Consider the following 23780-nt stretch of genomic DNA (forward strand, 5'->3'; position numbering starts at 1 on the left):
TTATCTACGTCTCTGGTTTGACAGTTCTGAAATTTACTTGTTTGAAAACTCATCGCCACTCTTACAAATTGGTCGGATTTGGCACAGAAAACATAACGAAGCTTGAAGAGTTTTGTTGCAGGTATACACTAGAAAGTTATGCCTATCGTTTTATAAACGATAAAGAATCATCGTTGTTCTGTAGTTAATTATTCTCAGCATATGGAATGCTGAATAGTTTCCAAGCATAATATAATAGTTGTACACCATATACGAAACAATGCAGTGTAGTCGGAGTATATATATCTATATAGCAAAATAACCACAACCAACATTAAAATGCACACTTCTTATTGAATTATTTAATGAATACACTATTGGCGATGAAAATATTTTAAACAGTCAATGTAAATTGTACATTACACATTTAACCACGGAGCGTATATCATATAGAGTCCGTGATTAACATACAATATTTAAATGTAAAATTAAAACAAAAACACTCTTATACAAAGGCACACACAAATTATAGAATGCTTTCCTTTTGGTAAGTACATCGAAAATTAAGCTTTTTATTCCAAGAGAAACATTTCTGCTATCACATACAGGTAATTTATATGACTATACATGTTTGACAATCCCTCAGGGGAAACTAGGTTAATACATGTGCTAAGAGTTTCGTTACAGATAAGCCAATGCAGTCCGCACAGGCTAATAGGGCATGACACTTTTCAACTGGACATTCTCATAGAAGAGACTTGAAAAATACCTGAAAAGAGGAAAGTGTCATCCCTGGTTACCCTGAGCAGGCTAATCAGGGAAGACACTTCACGAATATGCATTAGGTCCCTATCGGAAAGGGAGACTCGTATTAAGCCTCAAAAAGATTGGGAACATCTTACAGTCTTACAACATGTGTTTTCACATGAAGTGTTTATTCAAATACCATGAACAGGGTATTACTTTAGAAAAGTATATTACATATTGTGTGCATTTGCCATTATGTTGTGGGCCAATATAAATTATTGAGCATTTGTAAAATCTACAACTTAAAATTACTTTAAATCTGCTTAATAAAGCCATATATACAATAAAACACCATAACATCATTTCACTCTGTCATATTGTCAAATAAATTAAACAGATTTGTGAACTGATTTGTCTGTTTGAAGTTTGTCATGAAATGGGTTTGCCTATAAAAACATAGAATACTATAAAGTATCTTCAATAAGAACACAGAGAAAAATAAAATAAAGTTATAGCCCTTATTACTTGACAAATATACTGGTACTTTCTAAATTGCAGATAAATAGCCTTGCAAATGCTTTTCAATTGCATCTACTATTATACTGGATGAATAGTAATTCATACATAAAACTATAATTTAAATGTTTCTCTAAGTAATAGCAATGTCCAAAATAAGTGAAGTTCAACCGAAAATATCCTAAAAAATATCAGCACAGGCTTAATGTGGGCCTTTACTTTAGTTTATGCACATGCATTAAGCCCAGTGTTTACAGAACACAGCTCTGTACAACTAGGGGTATGATGTAAACAGTGTTTATGAGGGATGTTCAATCACACAGTGTTTACAATATATGAAGGATGTTCAATCATACAGTGTTTATGAGGGATGTTCAATCACACAGTGTTCATGAGGGATGTTCAATCACACAGTGTTTATGAGGGATGTTCAATCATACAGTGTTTATGAGGGATGTTCAATCACACAGTGTTTATGAGAGATGTTCAATCACGCAGTATTTATGTTCAATCAGTTTTCGCTTTCTCTGCTCCTCCAATCACTTTTCTCCTCTGGGCCAGCATATGCATATACAGCTGTGGAAACACTGCAAGAAAAACAGATTGATGAACTTTGGAACTGATTGCCAAATAGGAAACTACAATTCATATACATGCAAATAAAAGGTCATGATTCAGCATTCTAATATTCATAGGGGGATTTGGTCGATTAACACAGTTGGTAAAGATAAATAGCTCACAAATATTTTTGGTGACCAGTTAAAAGACAACTAGGTACTATTCGTTTAAGAATGCAGGAATGGCTTAACTGGCCAATGACATTAAATCAATGGTCTATAATTCCTCAATATTATTGAGGATTTGGATTATTATGAAAGTTCCAATAGCACAAGCCTTTATCACGAATTTAAGAACAATTAAAAATCATGGACTTAAAGGATAACACATTAGATTAAACCTCTTTCTTAAAATCCGCCAATAAACTCTAACAAATTAGATGAATACGCACCAGGGATGTACATAAACATGAAGAATTTCATGTAGTAATCATATCTAAAAGACATGTTAGCCGCATTTGGCAGTGCCACACTGTAGAGACCTGTCTCTTCTACGTATGGTAAGCCTCCCCACATTGACAGCAGCTCACCCTGCAACATGGCATATAACAGCAGTGATTGATTAACAATTTGCATGCTGGGAAATTTGTCGTCTGCTAAAATGTCGTCTGCTGAATTACTAAAATTAGCATTTTCTTCAGTTTTTTCAAAGAATACTATAAGAATAGCAAACAGTTTGGATCCTGATGAGATGCCACGTTCTGTGGCGTCTCATCTGAATCCAAGCTGTTTGCAAAGGCCTTCAAAATTTGGTTCCAGCAGTGAATGATTAACAATTTCTTTCTCAGAAGAAAGGTGAAAATTGCTACATGCAACCATCATTCAACAATAACAGCCTGCAAGATATTTGCAGTCTGTTCAGGTTTTATGGCGTTTGCTGCCTATTAGTATCATAAGGTTGGAAATGAAGCCTTTTTAACTTGAGTCAATTAAGAATGGTATTTTTCTTTATTTCTAAGGGACTACAAAACCCCCAAAAAGCGTATCTAAGTTGTAAAGTTAAACAATGCTAGCTTATCACCCTAATACATATGAACTGAATTTTGCCAAACTAGAGTTTGTCACAGTCGTTAAGAACATCATCTTTCCCCCACCCCCTCATCTAGAATTCTGTACAAAGTTTAAATAATCCAGCGAGTTCTTTCCTTCTTTATAAAGTACCGGAAAACAGCACTTTCAAAATTAGGAAAGAACAAAAATCCCATTGAAGGTTTCCAAATATTTAAAAAAAAATAAAATGCAACATTTTGTTAGTTTCCCTTTGCCACTCTATGGCTAAAACCTATGTGAATATTATATTGACAACACTTAGTTATACATTTTTAAGTATTTTGGGTGATAAAATAAAATACACGTATTCCCAATATGAAGATTTCACAACGTAAATTTCTCTATTTCAGGGTTTTTTGTGCACCTTTTTTCCAATGGGGCTGGTACTGGTCTATTCCCAAGTGGAAAAAAAATCGCTGTAATCATGTTTGTGTCTACTTCAGACAAAAGACTGACAAATATCTATAGTGATTCAAGTTTATTCCCCTCAGTCAGATGTTAAAGTTACAATATAGAATCTTTTTTTTACACATTTTTCACAAGATTAATAACACCATTTAAGTAACGGATATCATATAGCCCCATTGGTGCAAAAAGGTACCATGTGACATTGAAATTAAAAGCCACAAGGTACCTTTTTGCACCAATGGGGTGATTTTTAATTTGTTTTACTAAATTCCAATACACAAATTTACATTCATTACAAAGGAAGTTTACAATATAAAGGCAAAAACGGTCAATGTGAAATAAGTTTTGAGATATAAAAGTCCATATAAGCAACATTATTTTACAAGACAACTAAACAATTGAGCATATAGTACAAAATTTACTTATGAAATGTTTTGCTGGTTCGTTGTAAATGCTCTGTCGTAAGTCACTATTTTTAACATTCTTTAGTCTCAACTAATGGGGCAGTTTAATTCATCTATGCTTTAATGCTAGGGGTCAAAATTGAGACATTTTCATAACAATGGCCAGGACATTTCAAACCATAAATCACATCACTCCATAATGAATAATCATTGCAAACAACTTACATTTTAAAAAGCAATATTTGTCAATAGAAACAAGATAGATTTACGAATTTTATAACCAATAACATTTTCAATTTTTTGTAAAAATAAATGAAAGTGCAAAAAGTGAATTGTGGGATATGCCACTATTTGACGTCTAAGAGATCAAGTTCGCAACTTATCTCTGGGTATGCACAACTATTTACTGCAATGTGAAAGTGACAATTCTTTAAGGTTGTTTTAGTTTGAATGAGAATACATAATCCCGTCAATAATGATCTTTAGTTTCTTCACAACTATTAATATGAGATATTGAACATTTGTAAATCATGAAATGTGATATGCTCCCATAAGAAACTGTTCTCGTTTAATAATAATCACCAATCTACAGGTAAACTTTAATTTATATTGGATTCAAAATGTACAAACTGTTTTATGAAAACCAGACAAAATTAAAAGTAATTTTCTGTGAATAATAAGGAACTTGCATTTCACTTACTTATTCCAAACACAAATTAATTGTTTTGTAAGATGTTACATTGTTGTCTTAACATCAGGCTGTATACTACACAGGATACCCAGTGAAATAAACTTTGGGCTTTATAAAAATATAACAAACAAATGCACTTTTTTCTTCTCAGATCTTTATTTTGCCTTTTCCTTCAAATTTGGATTTGGACTATTATGTGATAACAAAATGAATTTGACATGTTTCATCAAATGTTTACCTCTGAGTAATAACCACAAAGACATATGACTAAATACATCCAATATGTGGCAGTGGTGTAGGAAAACAGGCCTGAGTTCATGCTGAAAGTTTCATTTATCATTCTGTGCTAAATTTCCACTTTTGATGAGCATTTTCTGTCTTAAAGAAAGAAGTGAGCATGTTAATTGAGCTCAGATTAAAGCCTTTACACTAATCTTGGTTTGCATAAGACAATTTTAAGAGATCTTGCTACAGTTAATGCAAGTTGGCTCGTAGTTGTATGTACTTGGTAAAAATAATACACAAATTAAAACTTGCTTCATAAAATTGAAGATCTCACATAATATTCTATGTGTATTGAATCAGTGGGTTTTCTAAGTATACCAGGAAATGAAGTTTTATGATCTAGAAAACACCAACATACCGTGACACCAATTGGATAGAGCACAATGAAAAACGTGTATCTGAAAAATAAATACAGTATTACAAATGAACAAATTGTATCAAAACAATTGATATCATTAAACAATTTTATTGACTCATCATTCTAGTATGAGAAATTCATTATAAAAAATTGTATTTAAAATATGGGACTGTGATTATTATGTGCGCGCCCCTTTTGTAACAGATTAGGAGCGCTAACCTGACTTTACAGACATCAATTGTTGAAGACTTGACCAAACACAAGCTGTTTATGGCCAAATGTGACTTTTGACTGTTAAGGTTGACCTTGACCTTTGGGTTAATGAGACAGGGAATATAATGGCTACTCTTCATGGCAGTCATTTGTGGCAAGTTGTCTTAACATTGTATGATAAATGAAAAAGCTTGAGTGCGGAAAGTTCTTTTTAATAGCCAATTTTAACCTTTGATCTCTTAGTTTAACCCAAATTTCTGAGGCAGATTTTAGACACAAAATGCCATGTCCTTATGGTTGTCATTTGTAGGTGTAATCTTAAAATAGCATGAGTGACAAAGTCAAAGTCAGAATAAGGTGTTTAATGGTCAAGCTTATTCTTTATAGTGTGACATTAACCACTGATTTAGGAAGACTATCGTAACACCCCACATTTCATCTTATTATAGAATTGCATTTTTGGCAAGTTATTCTTAACTCCATGAACATATGGCAAAGGTTATGGCTGAGTGAGCTAAAATTTTTATGGACGATCTTTAATTTTGACATCTAATTATGGCCTTGACCTTTGAGATGAGGAGGTGGTTGTTACACGCCATAAGAGTTCATCTTGAGTTGGCTTCCTTTTGTGCTATGTTATTTCCTTCTCTACCTAATCCATTAATATGTGGCAAAGTTTTGCTGAGACGGGTATTTTCAATCTGTTTCATGGCAAATTTTACCTTTGATTTTAAAGTGTTACCTTGAGGTAGGGAGACTGGTTTTCACGCAATACCTCGTCTTTCAATGGTGGACATTTGTGGCAGTTTTTTTTTAATGCATCATAATATGGCAAAGTTATGGCGGTGACCAAAACGCATGGACCAACAATAGGGCGTCTATAATAAACTGTCTTCTTCAAAAGGGGGCAAGAAAATGGTACATGTATATGATTATTCAGTTCTGTTGCTTGACATGGTAAACTCTTACGTAGATTCAATTAAGAACAATTCAGTTACCTGCACCACTGTATCGCATATGGGACCTCTCCTATCAGTGAGAACATGTAGAAGGAATAGCGAATTATCTCTGTCAGCGTCCAGGCAAATATGAACATAGTGACTCCAAATATGTCATGGACCTGATGAAAACAATACAAACTGTCATCTACCATATGATTTCACCCTAAAATTTAGGCATGATTGAACATCAATTTTGGTGTGAATGAACCTCTTTTAATGCGAGTCACATTAATTTTTTTACTGTCAAGAAAAAGATTAAAAAAATTATGCCAAATTTGCAGTCCTTGCAATTAGCACACGCCCGATCGCCTGTGGCGAGTAAATTTACTGGCAGGCACATACAAAAATTCACGTTTGTCGCCCCCCAGACATGTAAATTATTGAAGCCAATTGACAGTTTATAAAACAAGAGCACCGCATAACGGGTGACACGCTCGGCTGCGAAAGCTTGTCAGAATTTTTTTTTTTTAGAGGTCACAGTGACTTGGACCTAGTGACCCAACAAGAGATGTGTTTGTCAGAAACACAATGCCCCCTACTGTGCCGCATTGAAATTAAATTTGTATTTATCATTTGGCAGGTATAGAAATCATCTCCCTTGAAAGGTTATTACTTCCTTGAATTTTGTCCAATCCAACTGGAAGGGGGGAGGGGAGGGTCTCACAGTCAATTATGACCATGTCAGACATCACTGACAACCAAGGCGTGTGGTTTAAAAGAGATCATAACCACAGTTGATCATGTATCTATGGACATAAGTCCAGAGGTATGTAATGAACATCAAAGAAATTATAATTATATCATTTAAAAAAAAAACTTTGAAAAATCAATCATTTGGGTTATAAATAATCAAAATAATAAATCTGTACAGTAACTGTGAAAAGAACTTCAATTCTTGGTAAGGAAATATATAATATGAGATTTATAAGTATATAAATTACTTCCCTTGAAAATAATTGTCTGTAACAAATCTTTAATTTTAGTAGCAAATAATTAAAAGCCACTATACTGTGACTGTAGATTCACTACTCAAAATGTGCAGCTCCATGAGATACACATGCATGCCAGGGTTTTTTTTTAGAAAAAGGGGAAGACGCTGGACGCTGGGTAAAAGGGGGAAATCAAGCGCGAAAGAGACATATTTGGGGAAAAAAATAAAAACTGTTCATTTCAATGTCTATAACTCACCTACAGACTTCAGGTTTTTTTTTGAAAAAGAGGCATGTCTCTGACCTTTTTGTTCTTAAACACATAAACAAGTATGATATTAAAGTCAAAGTCCTAAATAAAGTTGCAGGTGTAGATCTAATAATGGGAAATGTTTTCAACTGGGGCCGGGGAACGGTGTCAATATTATGATTTCAATTTCATGTTGAATGGGTTGACGATCTAAATCTGCTACAGTATTGGAAGGGAAAGGTGCGGCAGCTGCCGATTGACTACTTTGACTTTCACAATAATCAGACAGTTACGTATTAATCAATGTTGATTACATTGTCCCGTAATCGTTCATAGTTCATAGGTGACACGTAGTTACTAACAATGTTCATTACTCTTAAATTACCAGTGTGTAGCCTATCATTCGATATCTACTTAATATTTTCAGTTATACAAATACGTTGTGATAGCTACATGATCGTATCTTTCTCGATCCGTACACCTCCAAGTCTAAACGCTAACTGTCTTGTTTCCCTCTAACATCTGGCCCGTGAAACTCAGTTATGAATCCCATTGGTCAGTGTTCTATGTGTCTTTATTTCTAATTGGCTGAATTACAATCTGGAGAAGTCACTATTCAAGTATGCACACGTTAATGAGCGTTGTGGTACAAATAATAAATAATGCAAATACAGCCTAAGGCATGTGTCAACAGTATTGTAACCCCTTTGTTGTTAAACACACACCAGATCCAAATATTTAATCTTTTTGTCAATATTTCGTACATAAAGAAAACCCAAATATTTCACCCAATTTCTCATCATTATTTGACAACATGTACCTCCGAATCCTGCTGGGTTTCAACGGTTTTTGATGATTCATTCTTAAAAAATGTGTCAACGCAATTAATATTTTCCGAGTCCGAACGTTTTATTTTGTTCGTGTATGAACGCCAATTGTGAGACTTTTTTCTGTTTTAACGCTTATATCTTGGCTTTCACATAACCCGGATGAAAATTCGACTGGTTTCCGGTAATTAATTGACGAAACACCCTTCTCGCGCAAGACCGTTATCCAGTAAAATAGTCACATGAATAATACGATTAGTTGCCCGGTTTCAATGACGTAATTTAAGAGCTATATATAGAATCACTGGGATTCCCAGATTTGAGTGTTCGACGGGAGAGAGAGCGAGCGAGATCGTTGTACATGGTACAAATTGGATAAGTGTCGACTTCTCAAAAGAAAAAAAAACATTTTTTATTTGAGGGTAAAATATTATATTTTGGTGAAAAATTATATTTTTGGAGGGGAAATGGTATTTTTAGGGGAAAAATTCTGGTAGGGGAAGACGCCGAATATCGGCGTCACTTTCTTAGTAAAAAAAACCCCTGCATGCCAAATATATAAAGTGGCTATGTTCAATATTGAATAATTTTCTCCCTTTTAAAAGCTTATTACTTCCCTTAAAACTGTATTTTTTACCATAGACTGTAAAGGATGACCTTGACCTTTTACCACAATGTGTATGTCAGAAACACAATGCCGCCTACTGCGGCGCTTTGATTTATTTAACAAAATTATATGCGTGGGAAGGTCAGATAACTATGTCCATTTATAGCTTATTACTTCCCTTGACTTTGTTGTTTCGACCCTAGACCTTGAAGGATGATGTTCACCTTGAAATTTTACCACTCAATATGTGCAGCTCCATGAGATACACATGCATGCGTAATATCAAGGTGCTATCTTCAATATTTAAAAAGTTATGGCCAATGTTAAGGTTTTAGCACGACGCCTACGGGGGACGGCGGACGACGAGCTGGCTATGACAATAGCTCGGGCTTTCTCCGAAAACAGCCATGCTAAAAATCATAAGTAGTTCTTGATATTTGCAAATCTTTTTGTCAATTTTGCAAACAAACACTGGTGTAACAATCGACTGTGGCTCCAGTACAAAAATGGCATGTTCTGTAGTTAGTGTACAGACATAGCAGTGACACCCAAAGACAAGTTGTGCAATTTTGTTGAAGGTGCAAGACAGTGTTTTTAAACTTAAAACAACTAGAGCTTTGTCACAGATGTGACGAATACCCCCACATGCCGCATTGACACAGAATATTTTGCATGTTGTCTTCACAAAAAACATCAGACACCATGCTCAATGTTTAAAACGCACAAAGTGACCCAGTGACCTAGCTTTTGAACCGGCATGGCCCATGTTCAAACTTGACCTACACATCATCTAGATACAACTTCTGACCAAGTTTGGTGAAGCTCTGATAAAAACTACTTGAATTAGAGAGCGGACACCATGCTCAATATTTGACACGCACTAAGTGACCCCGTGACCTAGTTTTTGACCCAGCATGAACCATATTCAACGTTGACCTAAACATCAATCTAGATACATCTGAACAAGTTTGGTGTAGATCGGATGAAAACAACTTGAACAAGAGCACCGCCTTGCGGGTGCAGACCGCTCATCTATTTTCTTTTCAAAGGTGAAGGGACTTTCATTTTCAAAGGAGGGAGGGGTGGAGTGAAGAGGGGTGTATAGTGTGAGGGTGTGAACATTTATTACATTATCTTCCAAACATGTGAAAAAAAGCAAAAAAATAAATAAATCGGGTGGTGGGGGTTGGGGGGGGGGGTAGGGGGGGGGTATAGTGTAAGGGTGTGGTGGTCATTTGTGAGATGAGCTTAAAAAAAAAAAATTAGGGGGGGGAATCGGGGGGGAGGGGGGGTGGGGGGTGGATTATTGGGTGCGATAGTTGGACGGTATTTCAAACATAAAATAATAAAAATAAATATTTGAGTTTTTTAACCGTTTCAAAATAAAATAAAATTGGGGTGGTGGGGTGGGGGGGGGGGTAGGGGGGTATAGTGTAAGGGTGTGGTGGTCATTTGTGAGATGATCTTAAAAAAAAAAAAATTAGGGGGGGGGGATTCGGGGGGAGGGGGGGGAGAGGGGGGGGGTTGGGGGTGGATTCTTGGGTGCGATGGTTGGACAGTATTTCAAACATAAAATAATAAAAATAAATATTTGTGTTTTTTTAACCGTTTCAAAAAAAAAATGGGGGGGTGGGGTCGTGGGGGGTATAGTGTGAGGGTGTGGTGGTCATTTGTGAGATGATCTTAAAAAAAAAAAAAAAAAAAAAAAAAAAAAAAAAATAGGGGGGGGGGGATTCGGAGGGGGGGGGGGGGGGGGGGGAGGGCACGGGGGATGGTTTGGGTGGAGTCTATTGTGGTATGTCAGGTAAGAGTAGTTTTGTCAAAGTATCAATCAAGTCTAATCATAAATAAAGAAGTTATGGAAATTTTAGCAAAATTTAATAATTTGACCTTGAGAGTCAAGGTCATTCAAAGGTCAAGGTAAAATTCAACTTGCCAGGTACAGTAACCTCATGATAGCATGAAAGTATTTGAAGTTTGAAAGCAATAGCTTTGATACTTTAGAAGTAAAGTGGATCGAAACACAAAATTTAACCATATATTCAAAGTTACTAAGTCAAAAAAGGGCCATAATTCTGTAAAAATGACAACCAGAGTTATGCAGCTTGTCCTTTTACTGTACCCTTATGATAGTTTGCGAGTGTTCCAAGTATGAAAGCAATATCTATGATACTTTAGGGGTAAAGTGGACCAAAACACAAAACTTAACCAAATTTTCAATTTTCTAAGTATAAAGGGCCCATAATTCCGTCCAAATGCCAGTCAGAGTTACATAACTTTGCCTGCACAGTCCCCTTATGATAGTTAATAAGTGTTGCAAGTATGAAAGCAATAGCTTTGATACTGTAGGAATAAAGTGGACCTAAACACAAAACTTAACCAAATTTTCAATTTTCTAAATATAAAAAGGGCACATAATTCTGTCAAAATGCACGCCAGAATTATCTTACTTTGCCTGCCCAGTCCCCTCATGATAGTAAGTAAGTGTATCAAGTTTGAATGCAATAGCATTGATACTTTCTGTGAAAAGTGGACCTAAACGCAAAAACTTAACCGGACGCTGACGCCGACGCCAAGGTGATGACAATAGCTCATAATTTTTTTTCCAAAAATAGATGAGCTAAGGAGAGAGCGGACACTTTAATACGGACCGACGGACAGACAAGCTCATTCCTACATGTATATACCCCCATAAACTTTGTTTGTTGGGGTATAAATAAAGTGCATGAAAAAAACAAACTACATGAGCGAAGTACTGTCAAAAATTCCAGTTCTACTCAAGATGTGTCTGAGTCCAAGGCTGCCAGGTGTCTAATTCAGTTGAAGAAAGCTGACAATTAAAAATTACCTATCAAATTTAGAACAGCTCATTATATTGCCAAATAAGTCTTTTAGGGACTTTGTTGAGATTTGCAAACTTGACAAGGCAAAGAGATTGGACATAGGAGAGTCCTATGTCAATGACAAGGGAGCAGCGGTTCTCGTGTCAAAAATTGCCCATGTCACTCTGCAGCCAGTAGTTATATTTTTGGTTAAAAAAGTTCGGGCATGTAAAAAATATGTTGGGCATGTTAAAATTCTTAAGTAACTGGCCCGACTGCCATGCAACTTTTCAAAGCTAATTTCGAAGACTGTATTTGCCATTTAACTTAAATGTGGGACCTTTACTTTTATGCTAGGAAAACAGGTCTTGCACTAGATTGTATGTAATACATACAATCTCCACATGCGGAACATTTGTGGGATCTTATTCAAAACTGCATGATTGACGACCATTAAGGCTACAGTCATATTAAGGTATATTATCATAAGTTTGACCTTTGACCTCTTTTTCATTAAGTTTGACATTGGCTCTATACAACTATATGCAGTAATCATATAAATTCGAACAAAATGGAAGACGACAGCAGAAAAAATAGATGTGTCACATATTTTAATAATTTACTCAATGCTTGCAAAAAAAAACAAGAGCACCTACCAACGCTCAGCTTCGGTGCAGTTTTGAATGAATGAAAGATTGTCAGAATTATTTTTTTTAGAGGTCACAGTGACCTTGACCTTTGACCTAGTGACCCCAAAATGGTTGGGCATGTAGAACTCATCAAGGTGCATCTACATTTGAAGTTTCAAAGTTGTCAGTGGAAGCACTTTGATTTTAGAGCCGATGTTAAGGTTTTAGCATGGCGGACAGCAGCCAAGCTAAAAACCAACAAATTTTGATTGAGTTAAACACAAGAAATTACATAAATGCGGCAGACATTCATGTGCTTTTCTGGAAAACGACATGTAAATCGGATTGTGAAAGGAAACCTTTTCTATAAACCTTTTTCCAGAAAAAAAATCACATGATATACTGCATACATTTATACCTCAGGTATGCTGTAAGCAACTCCCCATGTCACAAAGATACGAGAAATCACTTGGAAAGCTGTCAGCATCACATTTGATCGTACCATCCCAACAGCACAGTGAACAATCTGCAAGCAGGGCATATACAACAGACTAAAAAGGTGCACTTTTCAAATCATCTTACGATCAATTGAGCAGCGTTCAATGAAAACTGGACTTAGTACATGCGTGTTAACCGTTGTTTCAGATAAGCCTCTTCATAGCGAAAATATAGTTAAAGCACAGGCTAGTCTGGGAAAACCGTTACAGTAAACACACACAAATAAGACCCCATTACCCAGATGGAGGCTCATATGACAGGGCCCTCGATTTGCACTTTTTACCGCCGAATATCTTCCCCCATGAAAAAAGTATACTTTCCCCCCTATTTCAGCTAAAAATCCCCCCCTCAAAAAATTTTTTTTTTACTTTTATACCTATGTTTCCAGCTGGTATTGTGCTATTAACCTTTGATTAAATGTATATTTATTTAAATAACGCTAAAATATAGCAATTTTAAGTGTTGAATGGTTGGTTAAAAGATCGTCTAAAATTTCCCTTATCTCCCAAAACGACGCAAATTCACCCTTCTAAGGGCCTAGGCCCCAATCCCCCAAAGTGTAGCAAGGGCCCTGTATGATCTGTTTTATCTACAAACTTCAAAGACATACAAAATGTTTATTAACAGTGACACTAAATTAGCATGAATGCATGCCTTCCTGCCATAAAACTATTGAAAACATGGTTGATTTCATATTTGAAATATTGTGTTTATAAGTACATTTTAACTATACACTGTGCATCTGTTTTTAAGGAAACATTAACACATTTGCATCACACTAGAAAAGGAACAGCTTATGCTTAAAAAAAGCCTGGTCATTATTGCAAAGTAAATTTACCGAATTAAACACCTTTTTATGTGATGACTAACCCCAATTTATTTGTATATGCAGAGCAATTGTGGTGTTTAATTCGTTGACACAACTGTTAAAGATAAAACAGACTGACATAAGTTGTTTTTGCAAAACCACAAAATCTTTCCTCAGCAAATTCTTTGAGTGTACCGACCTCCAACAGAGCAGCAGTTTGGAAGATGTTGAGAAGAGGTGACACCTTTTCATACACCCCCTTGTAGTCCCATTCTACAAACAGGTGCCCTAGCAGTGCTAACATGATTGCACTCCATCTGCAAGACACAATCCTCCCAAATAAAAATATTCACATGCTTAAATTTTAAAATATTGTTTTTTTCAGTTTTTCCTCACCTGAAGTGTTTAAAAACAGAAATAGACCTAAGAAAGGTTACGATGCAAACACTAGATATATGTTTGATACGGGTAAATAAAACTCAAATGTCAATAACACATTGCTTACAACAAAACAACCACTGTAATAATAAAGTTAAAATCCAGAGAACTTAAAGCTAGGGATAGAAAATTGAAATAGACCAGAAAGGTTAAGATGCAAAAACTACATAACTGTTGGATAGATAAAACTTTAATGTCAATACACGTTACACATTAGGTTTATTCCTTACAAACCCATGACCACTTAAGTTACAATCCAGAGAAATTACAAGCGATGTGTTTGTGAAACCCTATGTCCCCATATATGTGACCTTTGAAATTGAAGGATGACCTTGACCTTCACCTTTTACCACTCAAAATGTAAGCTCCATGGGATACACATGCATGCCAATATCAAGTTGCTATCTCAAATGTTTCAAAAGTGTACATTTAATAAGCGATTTTGACCCATATATTTGACCTTTGACCTTGAAGGATGACCTTGTCCTTTCACCACCCAAAATGTGCAGCTCCATGAGATACACATATATGCCAAATATGACAGGGTTTTTCTTAGACAGTGCTCCAGCCAGCTTTTCAAAATAGAGGGGAGCTTCCCTAAAAAGGGCACATTTCACGCGTAACTTTGGAAAATAGGGCATTTGGTTATAAATTTACTTAAATATATTTTTTGGTTATACTTTATACTCATGAATTGTAAACATTTGTGCATTGAATGATTTCACCAATTGTATGCTGTTCCTCATTTTGTGTAATGAAATTATAATAAATATATTACTATTTACATGGCGCTTAGTAGCCAATTTCATAAGCAACTTAATTGGCCTTGGGCTAGCATCCGACTACACATATTAGAGAAACGAAGAAAACATGAAATAAATTCAGGGGTTTCACTGGGTCAAAAAAACGTTGTGACTGTCAACTCTTAAATTCATTGCTTTAAATAACTTTGAGCCAATGTTTGTCCACAATAATAATATTAATTAAAACAAAAATCTATATTGACAATGATCAATGTCACCATAAAGTAGCATCCAGTCTGGAGATTAAAATGAAACATTGTTATTGCCCCTATTCATGTTTAAATTAATCATGATTGAGGACAGACAGTGTTTTAAAGTTCAGAAATAAAATCCAAACACGTATGTATATGTTTTTCCATGCCGTAATTTCGGACTAAAAATTAACCGAATATTCGCATTAAAAAAGATGATTAATTTTCAAATTTTAATAGTTATTTGAATTTAAAAATCACTATTTTGGGAAAAAAATCATAGCCAAAGAATTCAGAAGTTAAAAAAATCAATAGTGCTGAGTTTGATTTCATTAGAGTGTGATTGTGCCTAACCAAGCGTGACCCCAGAGATAATCTCTCACAGCATGTTACTATCGTCTGCAACAAAAGACTAATTAGTGATCTGATAACAAACCGGTATCCGGAGAAGTGCCCCCCCGGAGAACTGCCCCCCGGAGAACTGCCCCCTTATTTTAAAGGTGGCGGAGAGGTGCCCCCCCATCAAATCGGTAGGGGCGGAGAACTGCCCCCCTGTCAGAATTTAGTAGGCGGATATCTGCCCCCCATCAAATCTGTAGGGGCGGAGAACTGCCCCCCGGTGTCATATAAGTTATTAGTTACGTAGTGAAAACAATACTTACGGGTAATTTTACGTTATCGCCGTACACATTTTATCCGGTAACAATTTAATTTCAGTACAAGTATATTACCATTTATCGAACTGAATAACACAAATTGTCTAGAGGCATGTGATAATACTGTTTAAGGCCCTTGGTACGCATCTGCACCACTCACTATACATGAATGCCTTGTAAAAGTCGTGTTTTAATAAGAGCGCCAAACATAGTCGAGATCCACACAGGAAACGCGTGCGTGTTAATACTGGCAATGTGTTGCAACTAAATATAGACGTGCAACTCGGTACTTATGGAGGAAAAGTTACATCGGAATTAATTTACATTATAAAGATAGTATTGACCCATGGAAAAAACGTTAATTGACATATAAAAAAGTAAATTAATAGGCAAGGCAAAGGCAATAATTAAGCTGACTTGAAGAAAAAAGTGAAGTGAAGTTGAATTTATAAGCAATTTATTTATGTTGTTTAGTTAATTCATGTCTTCTAGCACCTTATCCATCGGAAGCATCGCCAGACCGTCGAGTCGTCCGCAGTTTGCATTTTGAGCAGATCATGTCGACATGCCAAACAAACAAAATCGGTAACAGTTGCTTTAATTAGCAGCTAATAAGGCAGGCAGAAAACTTGTTACTGTTAACGATAAGTACCGCGATCTTTTAATCTTTTAATTGGTAGACCGGACCGACCTTAATTGTTAAGAACTTGTTAGCTTTGAATAAAGCCGCATACGGGTTTATTATATTGAACCGTCCAAATCCGTAATTGGCGAAAACAAACAAATAAATTATTGTTTTCAGCTGGCATAAGGATGGATTAAATTGCATTCTTATTGTTTGTTTTTATTACGGGGAAAATATCAAATAATTCAGCCGCGAAAACTTTTTATTAGCAAAAAGTTATTTGTTTTTCTTTGTTCACATTGACGAAAATCACGTGATTATCAAGTTGGCGACGTGACGACGTCCATGCCGAGGCAGGTATTTTTTGCCGTTTTATAACTTTTATTACTTGTACAACTTTATATTACTTTTGAAATTTCACTCAATTTCCATACATAATAGCAAGAAAGTTACTGGCGTTATTGTCATTATAATACTCGCTTTATATATCACCGCTATTTCTTTAATTAGGGGGCACTTCTCCGGGTCATCAATTCTGACTGGGGGGCAGTTCTCCGCCCCTTATTAATCAGCAGGGGGCAGTTCTCCGCCCTATACAAAAACAGTGAGGGGGCAGTTCTCCGCCCAGTGAAAAATCTTTGGGGGGGCAGTTCTCCGGGGGGGGCACTTCTCCTAGAGCCGATTTATACAGCCTGAAAACAGCAACTTAAGAGACAAAAAGGGCATTTGACAGAAAAATAGAGGGGCGCTTTTTAAGAGGGCAAATTTTATAGGGGCGCTGCGCCCCTCTATTTATTGCTAGCTGGAGCACTGTTAGAAAAAGGGGAAGACGCTGGGCGCCGGGTAAAAGGGGAAAATAGAGCGCGAAAGAGACATATTTGGGGAAAAAGTTATGGTTTATTTCAATGTCTATAACTAATCTACAGAGGCATGTCTCTGTCACTCTTATTGTGAGTTTCAAGTCTCATAGAGGGACTGTCCCCAAATACAGCACCAGTTGTGACATAGGAAATGTTTCGGCCACTACTGGATCCAAATAGCTCGCAATATTTACAAATAAACCCATGTTTAGTTTGACTGTGATATAGCCATGGGTATCGGGATTGGTTTTCTTGAGAATTGAAACAACGACTATCTCGTTTTGGTTGCGTTTCGTCTGGCTTAATAAAAATAAAGTTGCAGGGGTAGATCTAATTATGGGAAATGTTTTCAACTGTTTTTTTGTACTGGGGCCAGGGGATTATGTCAATTTTGAATATTTCAGTATCATTATTAATGGGTAGACGATCTAGATCTGCTACAGTATTGGAAGGGGAAATTGAGACAGCTGCCGATTGTCTACTTTCACTTTCACAATGTTCAATGTCAATTACCTCTGAATCCTGCTGGGTTTCAACGGTTTTTGATGAATCATTCTTAAAAAATGCGTTGATGGGTTTAGTATTTGCCGAGTCCTAACGTTTTATTTTTTCGTGTATGAACGCCAATTGTGAGACATTTTTTTCTGTTTTCACATCTTGGCTCTCTTATAACCCAGATGAAAATTCGACAGGTTTCCGGTAATTAATTGACGAAATACAAGGATAGACTAGTGGTGGGGGACATAACTATGGATAGAAATTAGTGGTTGCAAGTTCGCCACATGTCACAATATAAAAGGAAGAGAAGGGCGTTTGATCATGATGTGTTCGATTTGTTGCGGGCATACAAATCACTGTTTTTTTCTATAAAATAATTTATCAATCAAATTATGCATCAAGGGTCGGTAACTAAAATTTACAGCAGTGGTACGCTTCACGCATTGGTTGTCTCCCTTCAATAAACTAATCTAAAAAATTTATGTGCTATCATTTACAACAAAATATTTAATGCACACAACTCAAATCTTAAAAATATAAACTTACCCTAGAACTTGAGCGACGTTATAAGCGATCAAATACGCAAGAACCGTCGGATTTTGTTCCGTCTTATTCGACTGAGTTTTGCGGGCGCTGGGGGCGGCCATACTTGTTATCGCATGAAACTGGTCTGCACCGCAAACAATACATATCACAAGACGCTTATTGAATTCACATATCAGATCAAAGCGTTTCATCAAAGAGAAGAAACCAGTCATGGATAAAACGCGCACCTGTCGTGACGAAAACTGTTTGATCACGTGATTTACCTGGACGACCAGCCTGGTCGTGTAGACAAATTGTGTATTGACATCAATTCATTTCCAGGAAATTAACTTCACTGACTCGCTTAGACAATGGAATAAACCAGTTTTGTCTTAAATATTCGTCCAAGAGTTATTTGTGTCAACTGTCATCGTTTGTAGGGAAAAACAAAACGTAAAAATGAGCCACGTCCACGAAGGGTAAGACAATCTAAGAAACTAATGATAGCAATTAGCGTTGTTTACATGCTGTTTATGTATTGAGTGAAGTCAGTGATTTTAATTGTTTGAACTGTTAAAAAACGTATTTTAGTTGAAGGAAATGTGATGTAGCCAGTCCTTACATGTTTTTTATAATCGGCGTGTATCCTACGAAGTAAATATTGGACAATTAATAAAAGAAATCTGCTCCAAACGACAATAGCATTTTGCAATGACGGTTTCATAATCTGAACTATCAGACAAAGCTAACCAGGTGAACACCCCCCAACACACAAACGTCTCACCATTCTGTTGATTTTTGTATGACTTCATGACTTCCTACACAATTTAAGTGAAACAAGGAGGAAACATGCACATGGTGCCGAGCAGAACCATGAAGGCTGGTGGCCACTGCTTCTAAACAAAACAAGCTTTAAAAAAACAACTTTAAACATAGATACATAGATGCTCCTTATTTAAATGTGTCTGTAACATTTAAAACTCCATATGTAAATTATGTTGGCTTTGAGTTACCATTGATCAGTCAGTTTTTCAAGTAAAGTTTTATTAATTGCTTAATTGACACCAATATATATTTATTTGGCGACATAGAATTGGTCATACATTGTGAGACTTTATTTAGCATCCAGTCTGGGACTCAATTACGCTCGCATGACTTCCGTAAACAACAGTTGACGTCTTTTATAATACTTACTAAACACTGTGTTAGATGAGTTAAGGAGTGTTTTGGGTCTCAGAATATTAAACACATAAGTGTTTTTTCACATTTGACAGGATGGTAGCAGGCTCTTAAGATGTAGATTTTTAAAACGAAAGGGGAATTATATTTTCCGCTCCCAGGAGAATGTCAAGATTAGCTATTGTAATCACCCTGTGTCTGGTATAAGGCATTGTTCAGTTTCTTGTGTGATGAGTGGGTCATCAAGTATCAATATATTACACATGTTTTTCATTAAATTAAACGCTTGCATTTATTCGGCTTACTGCCGTTTGCATATTTCTGCTACTGACGTTTGCATTCCTAAACGTACTACTGATGTTTGCCATATTTGTTTTCACTCTTCAAACATTTATTTAATATCTGGTAGATATTTTTGTTTGTTTATGCATAGACATATGTAATATATTTTCGTCCGGTAAAGCATACACAGTTCTGTGATCGTTAATTTTCGAGAATACTGACTCTTTGTAATTTTACTACTGACGTTTGCTTCTTAAATGGAAATTTGCGCCAAAGTCAGTTCAAAAAGTTCAAGTCATATTGCCTGCACTAGGTCGTATGAAAGTCAGAGGATGATCAGCAAAGATATTGGAAAAAAAACCTACCTTGCGCGGCTGTTTGTTGTCATAAAATGACTACTGACGTTGACTTTTGTGGTCACGTGACAGTTTTTGTTCACTCACAATGAAATAAGAAATGTGTCAATGCTGGGTTTGTTTCTTAAACCACAAAGCTCAAATAATGTGGTCTTAAATTGGTCATGACCCAAAAGAGATCAAACATTAGATTACCACACCACCACTCTGCTTAGATTCATGTTGAAGGATTGTCATTTTCTGTGTGTATGTGCTTTGCAGTTTTATGGTTATATAAGCTTGCCCAGAAAAGTTGTATGAGCATATTAACTAACTATAAGGTTATAATATTACACACATATTCTTTACCAAAAAATGTGCTGTATTTCAGTAAACTATCGATAACTATCAATTCTGCTCCAAATTATAAAAGTGAGAGATACCCAATCAGGACTGCGAAAATATGTTACCGTATACTTTCGCTTATAAGACGCATTTATAAGACTCAAAGTAATAAGTTACAGTGGGGGTCTCGTCTTATAAGCGAGATGCTGGTGAAAATTTCTCAAAATATCTTGTTTACCGGGCTTATGCGGACCTAATTGGACACTTGTCAGTTTGTTTTGAATTATCGCGGCAGTCATTTGCATTTTCTCTAAAGTGGGTGAATCGCCAATTCATGCATATATACCGAATCGTATCGATCCCTGTAGTCATACGGCTTTTCTAATGTTCACATTTATCCGATAATCCAATATAATTACAACATCACTCACGAAAAACTAATCTTACACATTTATGACGATAAATATGTTTAAGAAATTCATAAACACAGCCATATGCCTACACCATTTTTCAGAAGTGTAAAGAGTACAATGCATTATGGGAAACAGCTTTGATTCGACGAGGGTATTTAAAAATAGATTGAATGCAATTGTTCATGTACAAAAAAAAATGTTTTATTGCATCATACGCAGGTCATGTAAAAAAACGTGATTCCCGGGGACTTTCTGATAACGGGTGAAAATGAAAGTGAAAAACTGTTAACGTCTGACACGTACTGCTCTGATAGGGATTACATGTAATAAACACTGACCAGCGAGTTTTTCACACCTTTATTGACATTACACAACAGATTAACAACAATGAGCTGTGGAAGGTCGTTTAACCTCAAAGCGATAAAAATCGTCACCATCTTTATATCGGATTGCCGATTTTCTGATTAACAGTTTGCGAATTCATTTTTTATAGCATGATTCTACTTTTTGGTAGTCAACAACAATGCGTGAAAGGAAGGAGTATTTTAGCTCATACACCCAATGTATACATATACAACAAAATTTTCGATCTTTTTTCTGATTTCGAAATTACTTGCAATACTTATTCTTTACAAAAGATAAAATTCTTGAAGAAAAAATGATGCTTTTCTTCGAACTTCAGCCGTTTTTGGGCCGAGGAAAACGGCAAAATTTGACCGCATCTTATATGCGGGTCAGTCTTAAATCCACCCATTTTAAAGTCCGAAGTCGGGGTGCGTCTTATAAGCGAGGGCGTTTAATAAGCGAAAGTATACGGTATCTATAAACCTTGAGGCCACCTTAACCAAACTTAAATTCTCATTCTGATTATAAAAATGTAATTACTTTATTTATTTAATTGATAATTTACTCACAAAGCTGGGTTGCTCAAAGTTTTATCTGCCAGTTTAAGGGTAAAAGTTTGTTAATTTCAGACACAAATAGTCACTTTTTAAAGCAATAATATTATCAAACATGCAAATAATTGTTGCGTTCAATTAAGTTTTACAATTTAGACAAGTAAATAAAAGTGTTCACAATTAAGTTCCATAAATAACTTTATCTAGAAATTTAAGCTGTTGAAATAAATGGCCATTAAAGTTTTGAGGAACCAGACTCAGAAAATAAGACAAAATGCTAGTTTATGGATAACCTGTGTTAGCAATTTTTTCCTTGGCAAAAAACCCTCTGGTAAGGTAATGTTTCATATTACTTTGGTAGTGGTCCAAGATTTTTGTTTAAACTGTAACCTGTACAAAGTTTTGGTATTACAAAATGGGTATCTATTGCATGATCACTTTATCACTATTGCCTTTAATGCCTGCTATTAGAAGTTGCACATAGTCTGTTTACTTGCTATCATTACCTGCCTTTATCTAAAGATAATATGCCTCTTTTTTCAAAGACTTAAGCTTAGGTGAATGTTTAGTTGTGTCTCAAACAGACCTCTGAAAAAACCCAAACATTTTAGATGTGTAAATTACAAAATAATATTTTGCAAAAATCTTCTATATATTTCGCTAAGCACACTTGAAGTGTACACATTTTATTTATTTCCAAATGTATATATATTTTTTTAAATATTATGACATTATTAAAATGGCTTTGGGTATTGAAATGTTCTAAAACATGATCAGATTGAAATAGTTTATTTTAAACCTGAGCACAAAATGCCTATGAAGATATATATAGTGCTGCATTGCCCAGCGATCGTGATTCTTATTTTGATAGAACTAAGTTTGCCTTGTTCTGACATTTTTTTCCTCCATAATGGATTCTAGTCTAGTTGAAGTCCAGGTCTGTCCCTCTTTACATTTGTCACGAATTTAGGGTCAGGTTTGAAGCAGTCTGGAAAAAATAACGTTACTGCATTAATGATTATCTTACAATATTAACCCATTTATGCCTAGTGTACTCTCAAATTCTTCTAAATAATAGATCAATTTATTTCCAAAATAAGGGATGTCTAGTATATTTATTTCTATATTTAGAATATTTCTTACAGAAATTCCTTTAAGCAAACAGCGTAGACCCTGATGAGACGCCGCATTATGCCGCATCTCATCTGGGTCCTCGCTGTTTGCCAAAGCCTTTTTTCTAGATGCTAGGCATAAAAGGGTTAAAATGCGCACTGATCATAATCAAGTAATCAATTTAACACATATTAGCTTACAATATTAAAATGTCAACACACTTATCTTAATTAAGTACCAGCATATTATGATAAGTTTCAGACATTATATAAATGTCAACATACTTATGTTTATCAAGTAAACACATATTATCTTACAATAATAATATTTCGACACACTTATCTCATTCAAGTAGAAACGATTTTATCTTATAATATTATGATGTCTTCACAGTTATCTTGATAGAGTGGAAACAATGTCAATATCAAACTTACAATATTACATATGTGGTGTAAGGAACCTTTCTCCATATCAGAGACGTTGTGTCAGAATAATTTTATACTATCTTTTTTCTGCTAGAAAAAGTTATCTCCACCTAATTTCTCCATTTATCAGTATATAGGTGTTTTCCAATATTGTAAAGTTGGGAGGAGTAATGAAACCAACATTTAGAAATATTATAATTTCAGAATCTGGTAAATATATTTTACATAGAACAATATTTCATTGAAGTCAGTACAATGGCACTATCATTAAGTGTTAATTGAATGCTATTCACACCTAGTAGTCCTGCACCTAAAGATCCATAACAGCTCTTTCAATGCATGGCCTCTTGTTGGACTGTGTATGTTTCTATAGATACCAGTCATTAATATTTCATAAAGCACAGGTACATGTAGCCAGATGGTTCAGTTATTGAAATTATCAATATTTCCATATCTGTTTAACACATATGTAATCATCTCCCATTATATTGGATGAAGTGAGATGTAAATACAGCAGCTTGCTTCTTAGTTACTTATCAAATGATGTAAATATT

General features: G+C 35.4%; 2 protein-coding genes across 4 annotated transcripts in view; one reads left to right on the forward strand and one right to left on the reverse strand.

Annotated features, from left to right (window-relative positions):
- Nucleotides 1-313: 313 nt before the first annotated feature.
- On the reverse strand, nt 314-18419 carry LOC127856849 (very-long-chain (3R)-3-hydroxyacyl-CoA dehydratase 2-like). The gene is made up of 7 exons (XM_052392992.1): nt 18257-18419; nt 13839-13956; nt 12752-12859; nt 6267-6388; nt 5056-5095; nt 2252-2390; nt 314-1829 (listed from the first exon to the last, which is right to left on the reverse strand). Exons 1-7 carry the CDS (start codon nt 18355-18357, stop codon nt 1750-1752), a joined length of 708 nt encoding a protein of 235 aa, XP_052248952.1. The 5' UTR covers nt 18358-18419; the 3' UTR covers nt 314-1749.
- Nucleotides 18420-18511: 92 nt separating this feature from the next.
- LOC127856845 (glutamate-rich protein 3-like) overlaps nt 18512-23780 on the forward strand; it is a 78992-nt gene continuing 73723 nt past the window's right edge. For 2 of the 3 annotated variants that reach the window (XM_052392987.1, XM_052392988.1), the window contains exon 1: nt 18512-18714. In XM_052392987.1, the coding sequence (XP_052248947.1) occupies nt 18695-18714 (20 nt within the window). In that variant the 5' untranslated portion in view covers nt 18512-18694. The remainder of the gene's footprint in view (nt 18715-23780) is intronic. The other variant, XM_052392989.1, reaches the window with a different exon arrangement.

This window comes from Dreissena polymorpha, chromosome 14 (assembly GCF_020536995.1).
Source record: "Dreissena polymorpha isolate Duluth1 chromosome 14, UMN_Dpol_1.0, whole genome shotgun sequence".
Taxonomy (NCBI): domain Eukaryota; kingdom Metazoa; phylum Mollusca; class Bivalvia; order Myida; family Dreissenidae; genus Dreissena; species Dreissena polymorpha.